This window comes from Periophthalmus magnuspinnatus, chromosome 13, assembly GCF_009829125.3.
Source record: "Periophthalmus magnuspinnatus isolate fPerMag1 chromosome 13, fPerMag1.2.pri, whole genome shotgun sequence".
Classification (NCBI taxonomy): Eukaryota; Metazoa; Chordata; class Actinopteri; order Gobiiformes; family Gobiidae; genus Periophthalmus; species Periophthalmus magnuspinnatus.
Window position 1 is genome coordinate 23830930 of NC_047138.1, and position 20991 is coordinate 23851920.

General features: G+C 37.3%; 3 protein-coding genes across 5 annotated transcripts in view; 1 reads left to right on the plus strand and 2 right to left on the minus strand.

Annotated features, from left to right (window-relative positions):
- Positions 1-5994, minus strand: part of LOC117379739 (eukaryotic translation initiation factor 4 gamma 1-like) — a 69596-nt gene extending 63602 nt beyond the window's left edge. For 2 of the 3 annotated variants that reach the window (XM_033976435.2, XM_033976433.2), the window contains exon 1: positions 5963-5990. The gene's annotated coding sequence lies outside the window, so the exon portion shown is untranslated. Of the gene's footprint in view, positions 1-5962 lie in introns of all 3 variants that reach the window. The other variant, XM_033976434.2, reaches the window with a different exon arrangement.
- Positions 5995-6526: 532 nt separating this feature from the next.
- Positions 6527-17046, minus strand: psmd2 (proteasome 26S subunit ubiquitin receptor, non-ATPase 2). Its single transcript, XM_033976413.2, has 21 exons — positions 16859-17046; positions 16245-16301; positions 15988-16152; positions 14554-14675; positions 14003-14227; positions 13544-13702; positions 13311-13455; positions 13182-13242; positions 12172-12318; positions 11994-12100; positions 11790-11917; positions 11625-11712; positions 11371-11533; positions 10842-10943; positions 10617-10768; positions 10153-10236; positions 9456-9624; positions 8459-8553; positions 8221-8347; positions 7708-7826; positions 6527-7138 (listed from the first exon to the last, which is right to left on the minus strand). The coding sequence occupies exons 1-21, from the start codon at positions 16979-16981 to the stop codon at positions 6956-6958; spliced, it is 2721 nt and encodes a 906-aa protein (XP_033832304.1). The 5' UTR covers positions 16982-17046; the 3' UTR covers positions 6527-6955.
- A 441-nt stretch (positions 17047-17487) lies between these two features.
- prss16 (serine protease 16) overlaps positions 17488-20991 on the plus strand; it is a 34083-nt gene continuing 30579 nt past the window's right edge. The window contains exons 1-4 of the mRNA XM_033976414.2: positions 17488-17726; positions 18247-18428; positions 19356-19588; positions 20540-20675. Coding sequence (XP_033832305.2) covers positions 17499-17726; positions 18247-18428; positions 19356-19588; positions 20540-20675 — 779 coding nt within the window. The 5' untranslated portion in view covers positions 17488-17498. The remainder of the gene's footprint in view (positions 17727-18246; positions 18429-19355; positions 19589-20539; positions 20676-20991) is intronic.

Consider the following 20991-nt stretch of genomic DNA (forward strand, 5'->3'; position numbering starts at 1 on the left):
CTCTAAGCAATGCAACCCTGACTAGGGGCAGCAAAATTAATTACAATCAAAATCACAATTTCAACGGATGCAATTTGCAAGTCACTAAAGCAGTGGTTCTCAAATAGTGGTGAGATACCGGAGGGGCCTCCGCGTATGACACTGTAGTACTGTACGCAGCGCGTAGCAGCGTGCACACAGCAAAGAGCAGGAGAGAGCGAACAGATCGTGACACAGGGCAGTGAACAAGAAACACTTTTGCTAAAGAGACAGATATAGACGGAGGTAAAGTCACCCGAAAAATAAGACGAGGAAGTCTGATGAAGCGTATTTAGGACTTGGCTTCACCGTGACTCCGGTGGGACACGAGGACAGACCAGTGTGCAGTGGCAGCGGACAGTATGAAGCCAAATAAGTTAAGGCGCCACCTCATTACACCTCAGTCACGCTGATAAGACGCTGGAGTTTTTTCAGTGTAAACGTGCCAAATATTGCCAACAATCATCCCGCTTTGTAAATGTCACTTAAAGCAGCAAGCACTGAGCATCATATAAGGTGGCGTACCAAATTGCTAAATTACTTGTTTTAATTTGATATTTATTTAATTTTAATGTATTATTTTGATATTTATTTAATTTTAATTTATTCATTTGATGTTTATTTAATTTTATTTTTTTATTTGATATTTAATTAAATTTCATTATATCATTTCATTTATTTTATTTTTTCAGGGGGGGGGGTGCAAAATTTTTTCTTCTTTATAGGGGGGGCATGATAGAAAATAATTGAGAAGCACTGCACTAAAGTAACAGTTGTTGAAGTACAATTTTTTTTTTTTTCAATAAGTACCTTGCATTTTTCTGTAAAAAAAACAACAAAAAAAACAACAACTGTAGTTTAGATTTGAACAAACAATGTTCTGAAATGTGATTTTTGTATTAATTTATCAGTTCATATTTTAGTCTTTTTGTAATTTCTTATGGACATGCTTAAAATGTTAACTTATTATTAAAACATAAATCAGTCTAGTTTTCCAATCGTCCTGCTGCAGTAGTGACACAGTTAATATTTATAGCATCAGATCTGGGCCTGACACAGTCCTGGTCTTGCCTTTTCCTTGTGATCCAAAGAGCCACTGCACTGCCACAAAAACCCTCAGTCATGATGAGTCAGGAAATAAGCTCATTTTAAAACAAAAGAAAAACGCTTTGGACATGGCTGTAACAGATTGTGAAGAGAAATAAAGCTGACTGGAGCCGAAACTGTCCTTTAAAACACTCAAGGTAAAGCCATCCTAATTGGAAAAAAAATGAAAATGTGATAATGATTGAATTGGATTTTTTTTTTTTTTTTTAGTATTGCTAATTTAATTAAATTCAAGCATAACTGTTTTCCTTCATTATAAGGTCACACTACGTGGGGTCCAAAGATTTATCAGGGCAAGGGTTAAGCCAGTCATCTAACGTATTACAAGACAATGTATAGATTTTTGACTAAATTAGGAAAATTGATTTTAAATCGTGGAATTTGAATCTCATTAAGATTATTATTTTAAGTTGTCAAATCAGTATGTATAAGGCCTAGAATTTTTTTGTCATATTGCCCAGCCCAACATATACAAAATCACATTACATTTAAGGTCATCCTCTGAATAGCGTTATTGCATTATCCTTTCGCAGCTATGAAAATTGTGATGACATTATGTTGTTACTGCAGTTCTGACTAGACTTATAAAGCAAATAAAGAGGGAAGTGCTTCTAGTTAAAATGAACTGAAAAACTCATAGTAGTAAAAAAAAACTTGCCTTATTAACTTTAAAGATAGCAGTAACATGACAGCACAGAGAGCAGAGGCACTGATCCATTGACAGAAACCATGTCTCTGTGCTGCTGCAGAAGTGCTGAGTGTACAAGCTCAGGGCTAAAACAGGGTCCTGGCCTTACAGTCTGCACTCCCCCAATGAGGTAGATCAGACAGACACCATATAAATCTACAATGAAGGAAGAATATGTGGACTTTCAAAGCACGATTTTAGAGACATGGACAATAAATCTGTTAAACTAGACTTTGCAGATGTTAGATGGAAAAAGGCCTCTGTACAATTCGTACAAATCAGACACAGCATTGCACAGTTGGTAAAGGAGCTCTCGAAGTTCTCCAGTGTTTTCAGTTAGAAAGTGGAGGAAAAGAGGCACCATGAGCTAACTCGCCAATAGCATACAGGTCACCCATTCAAGCCTATGTGACATGTAGCACGGTGAGACCAGACCACTGTCTCCCACCCTTACACAGCTCCATGCAGTTTGGAGACCCACTCGGCATGAGAGATGAGACCTGATGCAAGTCTGCAGAAATGTGGGCTATCAGGTCTCTTCTTGGAGGGTGGAGTCTGCATTTACATGAATGATTGGGGGTGTACAAATATACTGTACAAAGACATCTTACTCAAACACAACTTAAAATTTAAAGTAAGCTGGTTTGAGAAATAATCTTGACAACTGATAATTCAAACTGGCTCTTTCAAGGTAATCTTGTATTCAACAATACAATGACTGTATATACAATGATTTTTAAAGTAACTAAAAGTTTCAATAGGACTTAAAATTAATATTGTGTGTAACTTTTCAGGTGGGCGGTCCCCATTCTGGTCCTCAGTGAGATGCTAAGGCTTTTCTTGAGGTGTCCCACAGTATGGCGTTAAACTTATCCATATTACCTTTATTCAATAACAAGAGTTTTATTGCCCTGAAAATAAGCCTGTCACAATAATTACTATATCAACCCATCATTCAATATATGAAAGATGGAACAATATTTTTTGGGGTCAATATTTATCGTGTGGACATTTTCTTTGCACTACTGGGAAATGCTTGGTTATTTTTTGGCTACATGATAAGATTTAATCTGTAAAAGGTTGAATTAATAACTTATATGGCTCATTACATATGAAAAATAAGTACTAAAGTGTTTCATTCTGCTATTTATTCATTACAGCTCATGATTTTCTTTTTAAATATTGTAGATTTAGAATATTTTTTTGTGGTTTAAATTTGCTGGTGAGTTATTATGGCAGTGGCATAAATTAATTGCAATGTTAGCATCCACTGTCTACATTTACTTTACTGATGTATCACACTTCAAAATTTGTTATTGTGACAGGCCTACTTGAAAAATCATCCATTCACAGATATGACCTGTAAATCGCCCCGGTGCTGTCACCTGCTTATCTTTATGGAGATGTTTAATATTAATGCCAAACTGTGGAACAATCTGGGCACAGCAATAACATTTCCATGGAGACAAGCAGGTGGCTTACCACTTGCCAGAAAATTTACACCTGTATAAAAAGTGTTACATGAACAAATCATCTGAATATTTAAACTGCTTTCACCCATATGTGTACAAAACAGTTTTAACTCTTTAAACTCACAACTAACCTGTTCCTCCTCACATATCCAGCTTAAACTGGTGAGCAGTCATTGTGACAAATTACATTTAGCACAATGACTGCTCCTGGAATTCAGGTGGTTAGGTTTTTCAAGACACATTGACATACAACTTAATAACTATATTATTACTACTACTGACCTGTTGGTTACTAGTGCACAAACTCTTGTAACTGTTGGATTGCCAAATAAAACTCTAACCTTAATCAATCTTTAACACATTGATTGATTTATACTAAACGTACCGATTGTCATTACATCACTTCTGTCACATGTCTAATGACTGTATATGAGAGTTGGTATTAAAAAAAACTGATTCACCTTTGCCATCTGTATTTTTATGGCGAAAGCTTGCAAAGAAAATCAAACAAACTTGGTATTATATAATGTGTAAACCTGCAGAAAAAACTGTTACACTGGCTAAAATATCGGCTATGTAATGCTATACATTGTTATTCATGTAATGTTATATATTACATGCAGTTTCCGGGGGGGAAACTCTACGACTCAATGGCATTTTTAATAGCATCTTCGGCGCAAATAACTCCATAAATCATGAACGTCACCGGTGTTACGCACGCCTCGAGTGTGGGTCACTTCTCTGTGACACAGGGGCGTGTCTGACTGCATACCCGCACACTACAGCGACAATCACCACTTCGTGCATTGCATAATCAGGTTTCAGTGCATGTTACTCACTTGTCTTGGTCAAAACTCCGGCATGGGGTAAAGCTGTGCCTCGGGATGCAGCGCTATTAGCCACGCTGCTAACTTTCCTAGGCCCAATCTGGAATAACCACGTGGTTTCGACAGCTCTTGGCGCGATGTACACCTCAGCTACCGGCTTCGTGCAGCCACACCTCGCCATTAGCGCAAAGTGACAGTTAATGTAAAACAAAACTTAAGAGCAACTACAACACTGACGCATTAAATGACATGAATGATGATGTTGGGAAGCGAAGTAATTGCCAACTAGTCTCGAGCAGCGCTGAAAAACGAAGCACTTCCGTACAGGCATAACGATACTACTTTATTACACTAATACAATGGTCGTGAAGTAATGACATTCGCGTAACCATACAAATATGCGTAATAAATACATGGATCAGGCTCTAATAGATGAAACATTCAATAAATGTCTACCTGGCAATGTCAGCATCGTGACAGTGACAGTCTACGTGTCCAAGAATTTATCCAAACATGATGCAGCACTACCACAGACAATGCACCAAAGCTCTCTGCATATACAGCTATCAAAAGCACTTATAATGAATAGGATTATTAATGGCGAACCCTTGTAAAATTACAAAACCTTTGGTAATGCCAAAAATGTATCTCGAGAGTAGAGGAGGCTTACTATAATGGGTGTCAGTCGTCGTTAAGCGTTAGTGTGACCATTTTTATTTCATCAGCACATTATTTACAATTATTTCGTATCTTTCCTAATAGAAAAGCTTGGGAGTCACCTTTGCATACTTTACACTACCCCAGAGGTTTCACATTGCTTAGTCAACGCTATCTCATGGCCTTAGGTTTAAGATGATCACTATGTAGAAATTCATAATAATGCGTTGTTAAATTGTTGTCTATAAATAAATATAGTTTGTAAAATCGTCAGTAAACAAGACCAATGCCCTTCCACCTAGCTGGTTAAACGAGCCACAGCCAGAATGGACCACAATGTTGTAAGTAGTGGTCAAAGAAACGGTGCTAGCAAGACGTATGGTTCTCCCGGCGAAAACAACTACTCACTCCTGTCAAAATATATTTTACGTGTACCCTACAGCAAAAGTCGTGGGTAATATTTTGTAACAAGCGTCATCCTTCCGATGACGATGAAAGTGTTGTTTTACATGGTGTTGTGAGTTAGCCAAGCAAGCTAGCTGAGGCAAAGAAAGAACACCCACGTCGGTATCACTCCCTGATCTGCGTCGCTGCCCTATTTGCTTCAAATAGTGCTTTACGCTTGCGCAAGCCGGTCTACCATGTTTAATACGGCAGCAACACTTGCAGAAATATTTTATCACAATTCATCTCACACGTCGCACTAACAGTCTTGCAGTCATCTATAGTAACTAGACCAGGGGCTTCATGATTCTTGAGGCCAGAGTTTTATAATGTTGCTTCATGCAAATATAAGTAACAACAATTAATAAAAGACAGACAAGTGTCGAAATCATCTTATAAGACTTTATCTATGTAAATAAACAACAGAGTTATGTGTATAACATCCCTAGCTGTTATAATATCCATGGAGCTTTTTTGATCAAAGATAAGGGTACGTGTGACTCAAATCGGGCAGTGACAGTTGTAGCTTGGAGTGCTAACGAGCGGCTAGCGGCTAATCCCTGAAAACACAGCATGAACCAGTCAGCAGAAACCACGCAAAAAAGTCCATATATTTGCAGGTATAACTAATTTAAACATGTCACACGTCCCTGGTCTTAACTCTAACGCTTTTACGTTATAACAACCTCACAAATAAACGTAAACAGATCTGTATTTTGAAATAATTTAGTTGAGGACCGTGGTATTACCTTTCTCTCCTTGAGTCCGCAGAGCCGGACGGACGGAAAATCTTCCCGGAAGCCGGTAGCGAGGTAATTCCGGCAAAATCCCATCACGTGAAACTGTCCCAGCGATCCTGGGTTTGAACGGAGATACATTTCTATTAACGTTAAATCATTTTGTAATTTGTGACAGTATACACACTCACTGTAAGGATTACTGTGTTATTAATTTGTTACAAATGCGACTGTAGACCACATTGAATTACAGATTTTCATCCGATTTAGTAATTTATGAACATTGCTGTAACACTGACTACCCTTAACAGTTAGACATATCATACTCAATTTATTTTACAGGAGTAAATATAACCATCTTCATTAAGTTACCATCAATGGCCTTGGTCTCCTGTTTGTGCTTGCAATATATTCGACCCCAGAACTTGTTACTTACAAATGTAGTTGTGTGCCATTACATTTAGTTTATTCCCAATATTAATATTTAACTTAAGTGAGCAATAAAGATAATTTCTCATCCATTTTTGTATCTGTATTGATTACATAGCTCCCCCTTGTGAGCACAATGAAAACAACTTTTACATCAAATGGAAACAAGTTTTATTCATTTTACCTTTTACAGTACTGTAACAAAAAGCAAAAAGTGATGAATACATATTTTATTTCTAATTACAAAAGACTACCATGGATGCAAATGTTTGGGCAGAGCAGAAAAACAACTGTAAAAGCCAAATCTGAGTGACAGTGTTAGGAAAAGGGAGATTTCCAGTCCCTCAATTTGAACAACTGGCGTAGAGACATGGGACAAATTAATTGGAAAGGGAATGAAGTCATAGTGTGCTCTTTTGTATCAAGTCCAAATGTAAGCGCTGTTGAAGCTGAATGAAGACTTGGTTTTCAACCATACAATAAAAGAGTATACAACATCTGGATTACCCTTAAAAAACAGAGGGAGAAATACCAGTCAGGAAAAGGAAGAGTGGGACAGGAGGCCATGGGGGTGTTCTAGGTTTCATAGTTGGGATTTTTGCGGAGGATGACAAAGCCCTCCAGGATGGGGGTGACGGGGAGGTACTCTTCAGTGGCCAGTTCCGCCCTCTCTCCGTGAGCCAACAGCACCGGTGTGGTGTGTGTCTGGAAACCTGTGATGGCCTTGGGTTTACCAGCCTGGCCCACAACATCTACAGCCTGTAAAAAGACAGGAAATACCCTTAAGAGAACATTGTTATCTAAGTATGTGTGGGCGATATTGATAAAAATGAATCTCAACAATATTTGGATGATGTTTTATATGATATTTGTAATATTGCATCAGGAATTTGGCAAAATGGTTGAAGTTAAAGTATTGCACAAAACATTACCATAAAACTGACCACAAAAGTACAGAAATATCACATTATACCCTTGCATAGGAATTTACATATTACACTGTTCATTTTATTTCTAATGTCTTTTTGTTGGCTGTTTTAATTATAGACAATATATTCAATGAACCAATATTTTCATATCAGACCAATATCAATTGTTCAATATATTATCCTATTTCTATTGCCAAGTAAAAATACATTTAACCAAATTTAAAATAGCACATAAGAATTAAAATGATGAAAATACATTTTCATTGAGAGCAACCTTATTTCAGAATACAAGTTTCTATTTCTTCTAATTTAAAAATTATTCTTGTCGGAATTTTAAAAAAATACTGAAATAGGTAAAATAATAATGCTTAAACTCAAGCAGCATTTGTCTAATTTTACCTGTCCAACTCTGACTGATACAGGAAGCGGCCTCAGCTCCTCGTCAAAGGTAACCAGCATTCGTGGCTGCATGGCTGCCACTAGACCGTAGAGAATGTAGTGAGATTTCCCCAGGATAACTGCAATACACACAAGATAAAATGCTGGAGTATGACGACTATATGGGTGTGGGTGTGCTGAATAATAACGGCTAGTGTCCATGTAATTTACCATTCAAAACTAGATATATCTTTTGAATGGTCCAAATGGCATCCAACAGTAGCTAATTTTTAATCAAGCAGATGCAATCTAGGACTGTACCCATTTTCTTAACAGTAATATAGTTTGTTTTTCTCCAGTACAGATATAATGTAAATTCAGGGGGCGTAATGCTCAAGCCTCCAGACATTGTTAAACCTATTACTGTGAATAATTATTTATTTTTTTAAATTAAGAAGAAATAAATGGGTAAAAATTGGGTAAAGTTCTTTTTAAAGTAACCATGACAACCACAAAAGGTGAAAAATTACTCACTGTTTTTGACATCAAGGAAAGACACGAGAACAGTGAGGAGCCCAGCCACAGCCACTTGACTCATGAGCTGCCGGTCGCTGTGATATGGACACAGAGTGAGTGTGCCTTTGCCCAGGTGTGTCAGGCCCTGCACCCAGGAAATGGACTTAGAACACTTAGAATATTTCACACTGGGCTTTAATTGTTCACCTGAGGATAGTAGTTATATATAAAAAGCGTTCCAATGCTGCCCACCCACCTGTGCCAGACGGACCATGAACAGGTTGTTGGGGTCCTTGGCATGATACTGAGCTAGTTGTCTCAGCATGGCGGCAAGGCGGGCATTGTTTGTACCTATAAAAGAGAAAATGATAGTCAGTTTGAGAGCACTGACGCAAACAAATTTAATTTCACTACAGATTGAGGTAATGCCATCTTGTCTGTGCATACTAGAGGAAGTTGCTAAATGTCACTTTTTTTGTAATTCAATGATAATAAAAGGAATCTTAGGTTGATAAAATGATAATTCAGTTAGTTTTGCTGGCACCATTAAAGACATCTAAGGACATCTTACCTATGCCTTGGCAATAAAACACAGCATAACACACACGTTAAAAAGATAGTGCGTGTAGTATTTCCTAAACATCTTTATTACATTAATGATAACAATCCGGTTAATTTATTCATAATAAAAATAAAAGTAACTGTGACGGCTAAATCCAGGTTAAATTAAAAGCATTACGTTTTAAAACACAAGAATGTCAGATACAGTACATTTACAACCTTAAAAGTCATATTTATACAATTTAAGTAAGTAGGCCAATTTGAAAGGTTAATATAATCATAAAAGTAGTAGTAAAAAAAAAAAAAAAAAAAAAAGATTATGCTTCAGATTATGGATGGGCGATTTTGCCTGAAAAGAAAATTAGCTTGCTTCAGTTGTGCAGGTCTGACTGTGGGCCATAGAGTCCTACACAATTGTGGTTGAGCACGGCACGGATCAAAAGACCTAGTGTCAATGTGACCCAATACTCTGCTCCCTATGGCTGTAGTGAGCAGCCTTTCTTGTATTTACAATGCAAAAAAGTGGGGGAAATTAAAACAAATATTCTTCCACACAAATCAATTTGAATTTAAGATTAAATTAATCGATAAGATAGATTTTTTGGCTGCGAGAATGCCTAGGAGAAACTGTATTGTGCATTCCGTAGATATTTCAATTCAATAAAACCATCTTAGAATAAAACTGCACTCACCGCTGCCCACCATGCCCATGGCAAAGATTGAGTTGTGGGAGACCTCTGCGTCAGCGTCGTGGGAAAACTTGCTGAGTGTGTCCAGGATGTTGAGTCGAGGATTGGAGACTGAGATGAGAGCCAGGGCTAAAGGCACGGCTCGTCTTAGAGTGGGCTCACCATAACGGAGCTGCAAAACACGAGCAGAGACTGGGCAAATAGGGGCCAAGAAGTACAGGACACAGGACACACCTGCTCATTCATCATCTTTTCTTTAGGTTTACTCCTGTCTACATTGTAGATGCATACTGAAGATTAAAATATATGAAGCAAGATGTGTGGAATTATGTAGTAAAATACTGCATATATTTTATATCTCAAAATCAAAGTATCCACCCTTTGAAGTCACCTGATGGTTGGTTTTCAGGCCCGCTCTTACTTTTTTGTTTACATCATTCCATATGTATGCATATGTTCATAAATATGATGCCTTCAGTGAGAATCAATAGTGTAAATTATTCACTACAAAAAAAAAAAAATGAAATGAAGTGTGTCCAAAAGTTTGTCTGGTAGTGTACATTTGGAATAATAATTGTAACAACACCATGAAAGCAGTGCTAAAAACCTGCCATTTTCAATTCATCATACACAGAATGGTGTATTTTCAGATGGTTTCATATTTATAAATATATGGACTCATGCACTCATTTGGACTAACCAGATGTCCAAATGTCCGCAGGGCCATTTCAGAACCAATCTCCTCTCCCATTGCAATGAGTGCAATCCCAAGAACAGCCACCCCCTGAAAATAAAACAGTTGTCATATATATTTACTTATTATGGCAGGAAATAGACTTTATAAAAATATGTTCTTTTAATTAAACAGAACTAAAGGAAAGTCATTCTCTCTTATTGCCTAACCTACCAAATCATAATTTCCAGGTGATGCAGGGGAAAGGGAGAGTAACTTCATAACTTTGTCTAAATTCCCTAAAATGATTCTACCCATCGCTCTTTTATGGTATCTAAATAGAAATAAAGACTAGAAATTGAAATAATCTACAGAAACTTTAAAAACAAAAGTCAACATTAAAATTAGGTCTATACAAAAAAGTGTGGAACAGACTGCCAAAAAGCACCAGAAATATCCCTTAAGAGTTAAATAATACATTTCTCACAAACCTGATGTGAGCCCATATCCACTGGTGTCTCCTTTTTGTCTTTGTCCTTCTTATCTTTCTTGTCCTTATCATCCTCCTTGTCTTTCTCTTTAGCTTCATAGTGTTCACTGCAGATGTGAAGCAACTGTTGCACTTTGAGGACATTACCAGAGCCTGATGAAAACAAAAACATTGTCTAGTGCAATTTTGTCAATATTCAATACACATAAGAGTATTCAGAACTGACCTGCATATGCACAGATATCCACTAATGTGTTCGCAAAGCTGCGGAAAGGTTCAGGAACAACTTGTAGAGCTGCTAGAGTTGTCTCAATTGCCTCCCCTTTACCTGAAGATAAAATGTGAAGTGTGCCATTCTTTGACAGAAGAACCTTAAAATTTCAACATTTTGTGTGTAATAATGCATATTTACTGAGTTCAACATTTGGGCAAAAAGCCATCCCAAACAACACTTTACATTTGAACATCTGAAACTGGCAGAGCTTGCAACCTTGATGAGAAAGTATTTTCTTAAAACTATTTTTAGTTTAACATTTAAATGCTGCTCTAATGTCTCGCTTTATCTCAATAAAGGCTAAGTTTTGTCTTTAGCATCTTACAATCTCCATTAGATTGCATTAACATTAGGTTAACTGAAAATTGTCTGAGATCTGATGACGCAAACCTAATTTCTGAAGGCTCATCCGCATTTAGCTTTATACATTCACCCACCTTCACTCCAGACAATTCAGAAGGCTACAGCAGAGTCTGCTTACCGAGGTGGTTAAGTCCCAGTCCCAAAGGCAGCCATCTTGCATACGTGTCCTTCAGCTCTGTCTCATTCTTCTCCATAATGGTCTGAACAATGGTGGAAGTCACGTCGCCATTACAAGAACCCACAGCAATCATACCACATGCAATTGCAGTCACTCCCACTACCTACAGAGATGTTAAAAAGCATACATTTAATACTAACTAGTCATTGCTATAATTAGATAGATTGTCAAACATGATGTATTGATTGATGTACCTCCATGCTAGATTTGGAGTCTCCCATAACAGGAAGAAGCAGAGAAAGTACATCTTCTCTGTTGGATCCAGCATAGGCCAAACCCAGACTAAAAGTTAAAAAAAAGAAAAAAAATGAATATTTTTACAAGAGAAAAGAGTAGTTATGTAATGAACTGATTCTTACCCAAAGATGGCACCTATTCTCATTGTGTTGCTGTTGTGAAGGACATAATCTGAAAGCAGGGCGAGGGCTGGATCACATTCATTCCTTACACCCGAGTTTACAATACCACAGGCCAAGAGAGCACCAGACTATAGAAAAAAGGTGAATTACTAATATTTAGAAACTGAAATATTAAAATAAAAATGATAAAGTTTTGATAGTCACCTTAATGTAGTCTTCAGATGAATACAGATATTTATCTATTTGAGTAAGACCACCATCGACATCCCAGAGAAGGATCATTCCCAGTGATGCTGCAGCACTTAACATGCCTAGAGACAATAAACATTAAAACTAATTCTTCTTGATTTGCTTTATAAAAATGCTTGTGCTTTGACTATACCATGGTCTTTGTTCTTATATAGCCATTTGTTGCCATCATCTGTGAGCAGCTTGTCTTGCCCAAAAGCAGCATTGACAAAACCATTGACGAAGGAAGAGGCCAAATTCATACGAGCAGAGTCCACCTGGGAGCCACTACCCCCAAATCCTCACAAACAAAACAGAAATTAGATTAAAGAGGTCTAATAACCTCTGCGACCCAGCCCCGTATGTTGTATGTAAAAGGTTACATACAACAAAAAAGACAACACATTTATTAGTTTTACCGATATGGAAATTTTAGGCCAATTCTTTATTGTAGTAACATTGTTTTTCACACAATAAAAGTATATATTTAGACCACTTAAACTCTTGTTATATTTGTGAACACCCAGTTCACACAGCAACCAGTTGCTTATTATAGAGTTCAGACTACCCCCACATTATCTTGAACATGATCTAAAATCTAATGTAACTCTACAAAAATGTGTGCATTATCAAGTTGATGTATGAAATGTTTTGAGGGTTGGTATGCAATAAAAGCAGGATGAAACCTGAGCAGTTTCTTTTCAAGTATCGCTCCAGAAAGGCTTCATTGTGGTTTTGAGTTTGTGACTTTAGAGTGAATCATTGCACACATGAAGGTATTCAATATACAAAAAATGAGCACATAAATTTTAAAACACTTAAGTCAGTCCTTTCTAATATTTAGGTTGATTTGTTCCACTAAAAGTATGAATTTGGAGGGTTATAAATGAAGTGTAACTTGGAAAAATTAACAACACAAAAATGCTCTCTACAGCTTATAAACTGACTGATTCTGCAAAAATCAATGCTGCCATCAGGTCCCCTAATTTTGTCCAAAGAGGGGATGATGGTGCAACATAAAACTATGAATACTTCAACAAAATAACTGTACAATTGATAAATACAGCCAGTGGACATTAAATGAAATAGAATCACCCATTTAAATTGTGCATCCCTAACAACAGTCTTAAATTAATGCAAGTAATACAAATAATAGCCACTCACTATTGTTTTCCAAATGTGTTTTGTAGATATCATCAGGGACTTTTGGTTCCATAATGTCCAACTACAACAAAGAGAAAAAAATGTGCATTTAAATCATCTCTAAAAGCAGTTTCTACTGGTGTTTCTTACCTCTCGGGCCAAAGCCAGAAAGTTGCTGTTTAGCTGCACATTTGACATGATTTCTGTTAGGTCCTCATAGTCCTCCACATCCTCATTCAACTCCAGGAACATGCCATGACGACCAAGCATGAAGGCCAGCTGTTTCTGAATTACACTGCAAAACAAAAAAGAGAATATTACTACTTACAATCCATTCAAAAAACCACACCATTACAAAATAATGGAAAAACGAGTCTTCTCACATATCTTTGCAGGATGTGAAAATGTTTTCTACAAGCTCAATGTCATTGAGCATAAGAGCCAGCCGGAGAGCCTCTGGATAACGGTTGAACTTTCTGAAGATGTTCAACGAACATCTTAGCAGTGCAGAGTTCTCCGGTTCAGGAACATAACTCACACAGCTGAGAAAACAAGGTCGAAAAAATATATCAAAGGGACAAAAATTACCTTCAGTATTTGCCATCACTAGAAGAAACTATAGTGTAAAAACAGACTGAACAAAACTGGTGATACAAATGATTATACTTTATGCCAACTATATTTAGTCTGTAATCAAATCTTTTTGATCCGTAGAGGCAAGAAGTGGCATTTATACCAAAAAATTCAATTAGATTAACTATTCAATTATGGATCACCACAGTGTCATTAAAAACCTGACCTTACTCAATTATAAGTGTATTTTGGGTTAAACCGCAACAAACCTGGTGAGATAGAGACAGACTTTTCCATAGGCATTCTCATCAATGTAGTTCTCCAACATGTCCAGTCTCTCAATCTCCATGAGCAGATCACAGGCCTCATGTTCAGCATTGTGTGCCATGTTGTACGGAACAATTTCCTTCACCAGTTTGAGCAAAGTCTCCTGTTGGGTTTTGTCATTTTCCTCCACCTCCTGCCACTCTTTAGCAACTTCACCAGCAAGGTGCCTAAAAAGTACAGAATATCCAGGAATTATTCAATGCAACATACTGAAAACTTATAGGGCTGGGTAATATGACAAAACAATTACAATTTTTTGTTCCTGATATTGATCAATCACAATTTCTGATTTTATACAATTTTAGCTTCATAAAATGGATTACTGCAAAGTCTAGACTCAGGTTCAAACCACATGATTTTGGAGGATTGGCCATTTAAAAACTCAACTATATCATTGATGATTAGAAATGACTAAATGCCAATAATATATACAGCTCAATGCATTGACAATGTAATGTTGCTGTTTTGCATGATGCATCTGTGTATGTCCTACCTGACGTATTCATGTCCCCAAGAAGCCAATTCTTCTTGTGAGCCCAACAGACGATACTTGAGACACTCTCGCTCACCGCTCATGGTCATGGCCAACACAGACACAACATCAGCACAGAACCTCTGAAAATAAATGATCGTAAATTTCGGACTATAAAGCGCACCTCAATATAAGCCGCACCAGCTAAATTTGAAAAGAAAATCAATTTTGTACATATATAAGTCGATCCTGAATATAAGCCGGAGGTTTTCATATTGTAACATTAGATATTTACACAAAAAGACGGTGCACCGACACGCTTTTTTAAAAACCGAGCTTACGTGCAGTGGCTCTATTTCAGGGGTCGGCAACCTGCGGCTCCGGAGCCGCATGCGCCTCTTTCAGCCTTATACTGCGGCTCTGCGTGGCTTGGGAAAATTAATTTTAAGTATTTAATTGATGCATTTTATTTGTGTTAGCTCTTTTTTGTTGTAGTTTAAATTGGAAGATTATTATGATCTTAAAATAAAATTATATTTTCTTATTTTTCATTGCTCAAAATAAGCGTCACACTCGCGGAACAATGTGAAAAACAAACACCACTCACGTCTCTGAGACACAGACACTGACACAGCTCACTGTCCTGCGTAAAGAGCCCTGATTTTCAGACGCTGTGCGCATAGGGGTCAGGAGCAACTTTCGCCCGTCCCTAATGACACACTAATAAGCTCGTCCGTAGATGTATCATGAAAATCCTGCTGGAAATTGCCACAGAAATCTATTTGATGTAGTAGCAAGTATATTATCTGCTCTTGTCTCCGCGATGACGTATCACGTATAACACATCAGACATGTCGCCCAAAAGTAGAGCCACAAGCGAGTGAAAATGAGCCAAAACAAAAGTCTTTGGAGAGCTTTTAACAAAGGGGAAAAGGCCAACTGAGGAGCCAGAAGAGGAGACTACGACCTCCAAGAAAAAGAAAGATCAATTTAACAGACAATGCCTACTTAAAATCTGGGTTTGTCGCTACAGGTGACTCTCACGCGCAGTCCGCTCTGCATAATATGCGCTCACTTTTACGTTTACAGCTAGAGAGCGCCCCCGGTGGCCGTTATCCAGTAAAATTCTATAAATAAGCCACACTGCTGTCTAGGCCGCAGGGTTCAAAGCGTGGGGAAAAAGTCGCGGCTTTTAGTCCGAAATTTATAGGAGGATGGGTTCACACAAAACACGGATAATGCAACATATTTTTCCCCGTCATTATAGGGTTCTATCTGATGTTTTTTGTCAATGAACCAAAACCCAATTACCCATTCCATTGTGCAATATCCGTGGTCAAAACGTTAAACTAAATATCTCAGACCTACTCACAAACCACAAACCAGTAATTGTAAGGAGACAGATTATACAGATTAAGGAAAACAGGGTTTTTGGAGAGCATTTTGGAGCATCACCTTGTTCTCCCCGGCAGCCATGCCATCATATATTTCTTTGAGCTTGCCGTAGTGAGGACGAAGAAATTTCAGGGGCTTGGGGACTGAGGTCATGGACGTTGTTGATGAGCGGATTTGTCTGCGAAGCTCCTCCAACGCAGGCTTATACAGAGCTGTGTTCTTTTCCTGGGAAATAATGATTTAAAAAAAAAAAAACACATTTCTTTAAAAGGTTTTATGAAAAATATGCAATATTCTGCTATGGTTAAAATACTTACACCCAATCTCTCAACCATCATTTCCAGATCCTCTTGCAACTGCTTGTCCTCTTCAGACTGAAAAGAGAAGGTCAACTTTGTATTTAATTACAAATGATTACTGCTGATTGCTTATAGTGTCATTTATTATAATATCATGTGTCATTTATTGAATAGTGACAAGCATGTAACAATCAATATTATAATTTATGGACTCTGCTAAATTACATCATGTGTCTCTTTAACAGATATGTATTGTGAGATTGTTATTAACGCTTTTCTTATACAGCGTGTAGCTGTCGTGCTGCTGTGTCATACACTACCAATAGCTAAAATGCTAACTACGCTAGCGCATTCCCAGCAAAGACAACGGTGACAACAACTAGCATGCTAACATGCTAGCAAACAGACTCTGTTAGCCTCGTCTAAAGTCATAACACACTAAAATATCTAGATCGTAAAAATAGACTGCGGAAATGTAAGGAATCCCGTAATGACTTTAGAAATGCTGTATGTTAAACAGTAATTAAAAAACTGAAAGCAGGTAAAGCTATATAGTGCTGACAGAGCCGCCGTGACTAAGGCAAATATGAGGACAGGCTACGGGTGAATGGGGCAAAAAACCTTAAATTTACCAGTTCCTGCTCCTCTTTCTTATCCTTATCCTTTCCAGAGGCCTGTTGCGCCTTCTCCGTATCCTTGTCCGTTTCATCGGTCTTCTCTGCTGGCTTATTTTCTTTATTTTTGGCTTCCTCCATGGCTGCAAACGTATTAAACTATCAATGAACGAGCGGACTGTGCCGATAGGAAACCAGTGTTCTTCACGGCCACAAAACAACATTCTATGTTATTTAGCGCCACCAACTGGTAGTACGTTCAATTCCGCAAAGATTTACACACAAGAAATAATTACAAGCGTTATACATTGACTGTTTGAACAACCAACATCTTATTCTTAGCATGGTGGGTAACCTCAATAGAGTAATATCGAGTGCATTTGCTGATTTCATCAAGTCGTATTTTTGATAATTTGAGTGAAAAAAATTGTCACATGGTGGTCACATTTATTATTATTATTATTATTATTATTTTAATTTATAAATAAAATTAGACATGTATAGTTGTGTAAACATTATATTAAGACCCTTTAAAGGTTAATTATTTGAATCTACCTCTGGATATAAACAGAAAAGAAGAAATATTATTTCATAACGAATACCGACTGTCTTTAAAAGCAGCACCGGTGAACTTGTCATATGACCACTTTTAAATCACATGCTCTTCTTCCTTCCAGTTTCTTATTATTCAAACATGGCGTTTCACTCGAGATGTTTTGTTCTTTGCACAACATTGGTTCTGATATCTGTCTTCTCTTTAGCAAAAGGACATAAAGGGTTTGGAAAATTTGTACGAAGACTTCACACCATACAAAAACCACAGGAACAGTGGTTCACTCAGAAACTGGATCATTTCAATGGTCAAGACAGCAGAGTCTGGAAACAGGTACAATGCAAAACCAAAACTAGCTGTGCAATAGACGGTAGAAGCATTTAAAGGTACAGTATGTAAATTTTTCTTTGTGTGGCTGCCAGCTACTTGTCTCCATGTAAGTTGTTATTGTTCTTTTCCTTTTCCTTTGTCTGGTATTAAAGTTATCTATTTAAATAAAAACAAGCAGGAGACACTACTAAACTAAGTTACAGGTCAGATCTGTGGAGAGGCAATAATGGATGTTATTGCAGAATATTCCAGGCAAAGCGATTTACATCTGACTGTTAATGGCAAATATACTCAAACAAGCATTAATCTTTTCTATTAGTAGCATTATTAACCTGTTGTAATATATTGCAAATGTCTGTAATCTATCAATTGTCCAGGGCTGATCCATAGCAAAAGATAAAATTTAAATCTGTCAACTGGATAAATCGATAAACCTGTAGGCCTATGTATTTATAATGTGCATAAATAAATAAGCACTCCTATGATCTAAAGGGTATTCATAACTGTTTTTGTTTCTTTGCAGAGGTATTTTGTGAATGACACCTTTGCCCAGCCTGATGGTCCAGTGTTTTTAATGATTGGGGGAGAGGGTCCGGCCAACCCAATCTGGATGGACCATGGCACCTGGCTCACCTATGCAGAGAAACTGGGAGCACTCTGTTTTATGCTGGAGCACCGCTTTTATGGGAAAAGTCGCCCAACATCGTAAGAATTACATATACATAGGGCGTACAGTATGCCCTAATCCTTACAGATGTATAAAAAAAAAAGACTTAATAATGAAGGTTGGGGAACGTGTACTACTCAGTGAATCTTTATATACACACAAGACGACTATGCTCTTTGATTGTGTTCACATTGGATTTGATCCTGGTTTGGCCCTAGTTTGCTTGTGATGTAGACCTAGTATGTTTTTCTTTTAGTCCTGGTTTAGTTCTGGTCTCGTTACACTTCAGTTCCTCATTTAGTTGTAGCTGTTTGAGTTCTAGGGGTGATTCTAGATGTTTTCAGTGGTACAACATTCAACCTGCTGAATATTTAGCAAAATGAATGCACTTGCATGGAATTTAAAGGAGACAAACTCCCAAGTCTTAAATTGTAAGATACCTGTAGGCCACTAGATGGAGTTGTTCTTTCAAAGTTTAGTATTTGTGGGATTATTGTTAAAGTGGTCATAAACATTAAATTTTGGATTACTTAATTCTGTGACTAAAACTCGTTTTCAATAAACCCAAAAGGGCTTTCTCTAAATTACTTGAGAAGTACTCCATGCATGACAACTGTGTACCAGTCCAGGTTCAGTTATGATTGTATTGTAGGGCTGTCAAAAGTATCAAACATCAGATACTGCTTCTGAAAATAATATCAAAACTAGATACTAATCTGAGCAAGTATCAATTCTGCAAAAAATTACATTAGCAGGACAAAAATGTTTTTGTTCTTTTTCAGAACTTGTATAAGATCTCATGATAACATTAGCTAGTACTTTTATTTTGTGTATTCTGTTTATTACATTCTATTACTAAAAATGGAGCATGTTTTATCTTCATTGTGGTATTGTAATCTGTATCGAGTATTGAGTGTGTTACAGTCATTGCCTTTAAAGTAAAACCCCTCCTTATTTCTTTGCAGTGACTTGAGCACAGACAGCCTGCATTTCCTGAGCAGTAGACAGGCCCTGGCAGACCTGGCCCACTTCAGAACAACAATAGCAGAGATTTGGGGGCTGAGTGACAGGAAATGGATGGCATTTGGAGGCTCGTACCCAGGATCCCTCGCTGCCTGGTTCAGACTGAAGTATCCACACCTCGTTCATGCCTCTGTGGCAACCAGCGCACCTGTCCACGCTCAAGTCAACTTCCCAGGTAATTAGGCTAGATGTGAGCACTGTTAACAAGCAAACTGATCATAAAACTTGAGTACTGCTGGCGAGATACTACTAATGGATACTGAATCCTGCTGATCGCAAACTAGAAAAAAAGAATACACAACTGGAACAAAGCTGGACCTTTTTTTTTTAATGGTCTTAATCTTTATCAGATCTATTCTATTATCACTGGATATCTAAATTCAGAGTATCAAGCCTTTTACTTGGTATCAAAATTAAATTTGGGTATTGTGACAACTCTTAACACCAAAGTCACATTTATTTGTCACTTTAAAGTGCATCTATACATCTATAATATGTACCTAATAAAACAAGGTGCATTTCAAAAAATAGAATGTACTGCTTTGACACAAAGATAAGAATAAAACAGGTGACATGTCAAAGGTCAGATTGGATTGAAATGTTGCTCGAATGCTGATGAAGTCAGTATAGGCCTAGCAAAATGAATATTTGCGAAAAAGTCCATTCATCTTGCGACAATCCAGCTTCTAGCACAAGGCAAATGTCAAAATAAACCAAAAATATACATATGTCAAACTTAGGTTCACATTTTATTTAACATTAAGAACCTTCACTGGTAAAACTCATATTTTTACCTGGTTTCAATATCACTTTAGACATCCATAGGCATAGAAGCATATCCAGCTCACATAATGAGTTCACCTGCTGGTAAAAATGTCTTTGAAATTAGTCCGGCTTATTCCTGGTTTATCTGCAGTAGAAACCAGGCTCCTTGGTTTGTTCTTTGTTTGTCCTTTATACTTTAACAAATCTCTAATAATGAAAGAGATAAGACATGAGAGGTAGCAGCAGAACCTAGTCTTTATAACTTAAACTTTTATTATGGTAAAAAAAAAAAAAATACCACTTGACTCTATTTTCTTTGAATACTACAAAGGCATTTAGACTGTTATGCATATTTTTCCAGAGTATCTGGAGGTTGTAAGAAGATCCTTGGCCTCAGAGAATGCCAATTGCCCCCTGCTGGTCAAAAAGGCTTCGGACACTCTGGTGGAGCTCTTGAAAGACCCCACAACCTACGACAACATCACCCAAGATTTCAAGTACAGTTCACAAAAAGAACTTAAACAATTTGAGTCAGTTAATATTTCATTATTTCATCCAAGGGAGAGAGAATGTTGTGTTTACTACCATTGGGAAAACTATTTTAGACCGCAAGGACATTCACACTCTTCATATTAGAGAGTAAATATACCATCGGTGTCCTTTTTTATATAGATGTCTTTTAGCTGAACTGCAAAAAACTATAAAACATGAACACTCATGTAGCAAACACCTCTATAATAAACAGATACAGTATGTTACGACATACTTGAATCTGTGGAACATCAATTCAATGTCATTTACATGACTATCTCT

Bases quoted from the DNA above. Each gene is read 5' to 3' on its own strand.
- psmd2 (XM_033976413.2), bottom strand. From the start codon at position 16,981: ATGGAGGAAGCCAAAAATAAAGAAAATAAGCCAGCAGAGAAGACCGAT. The intron at 8,554-9,455 runs GTGAGTGCAGTT...TCTCTTTTATAG, and splicing joins CATGGGCATGGTGGGCAGCG to GTACAAACAATGCCCGCCTT. The intron at 7,827-8,220 runs GTGAGTAATTTT...TGTGTATTGCAG, and splicing joins TTTCCTTGATGTCAAAAACA to TTATCCTGGGGAAATCTCAC.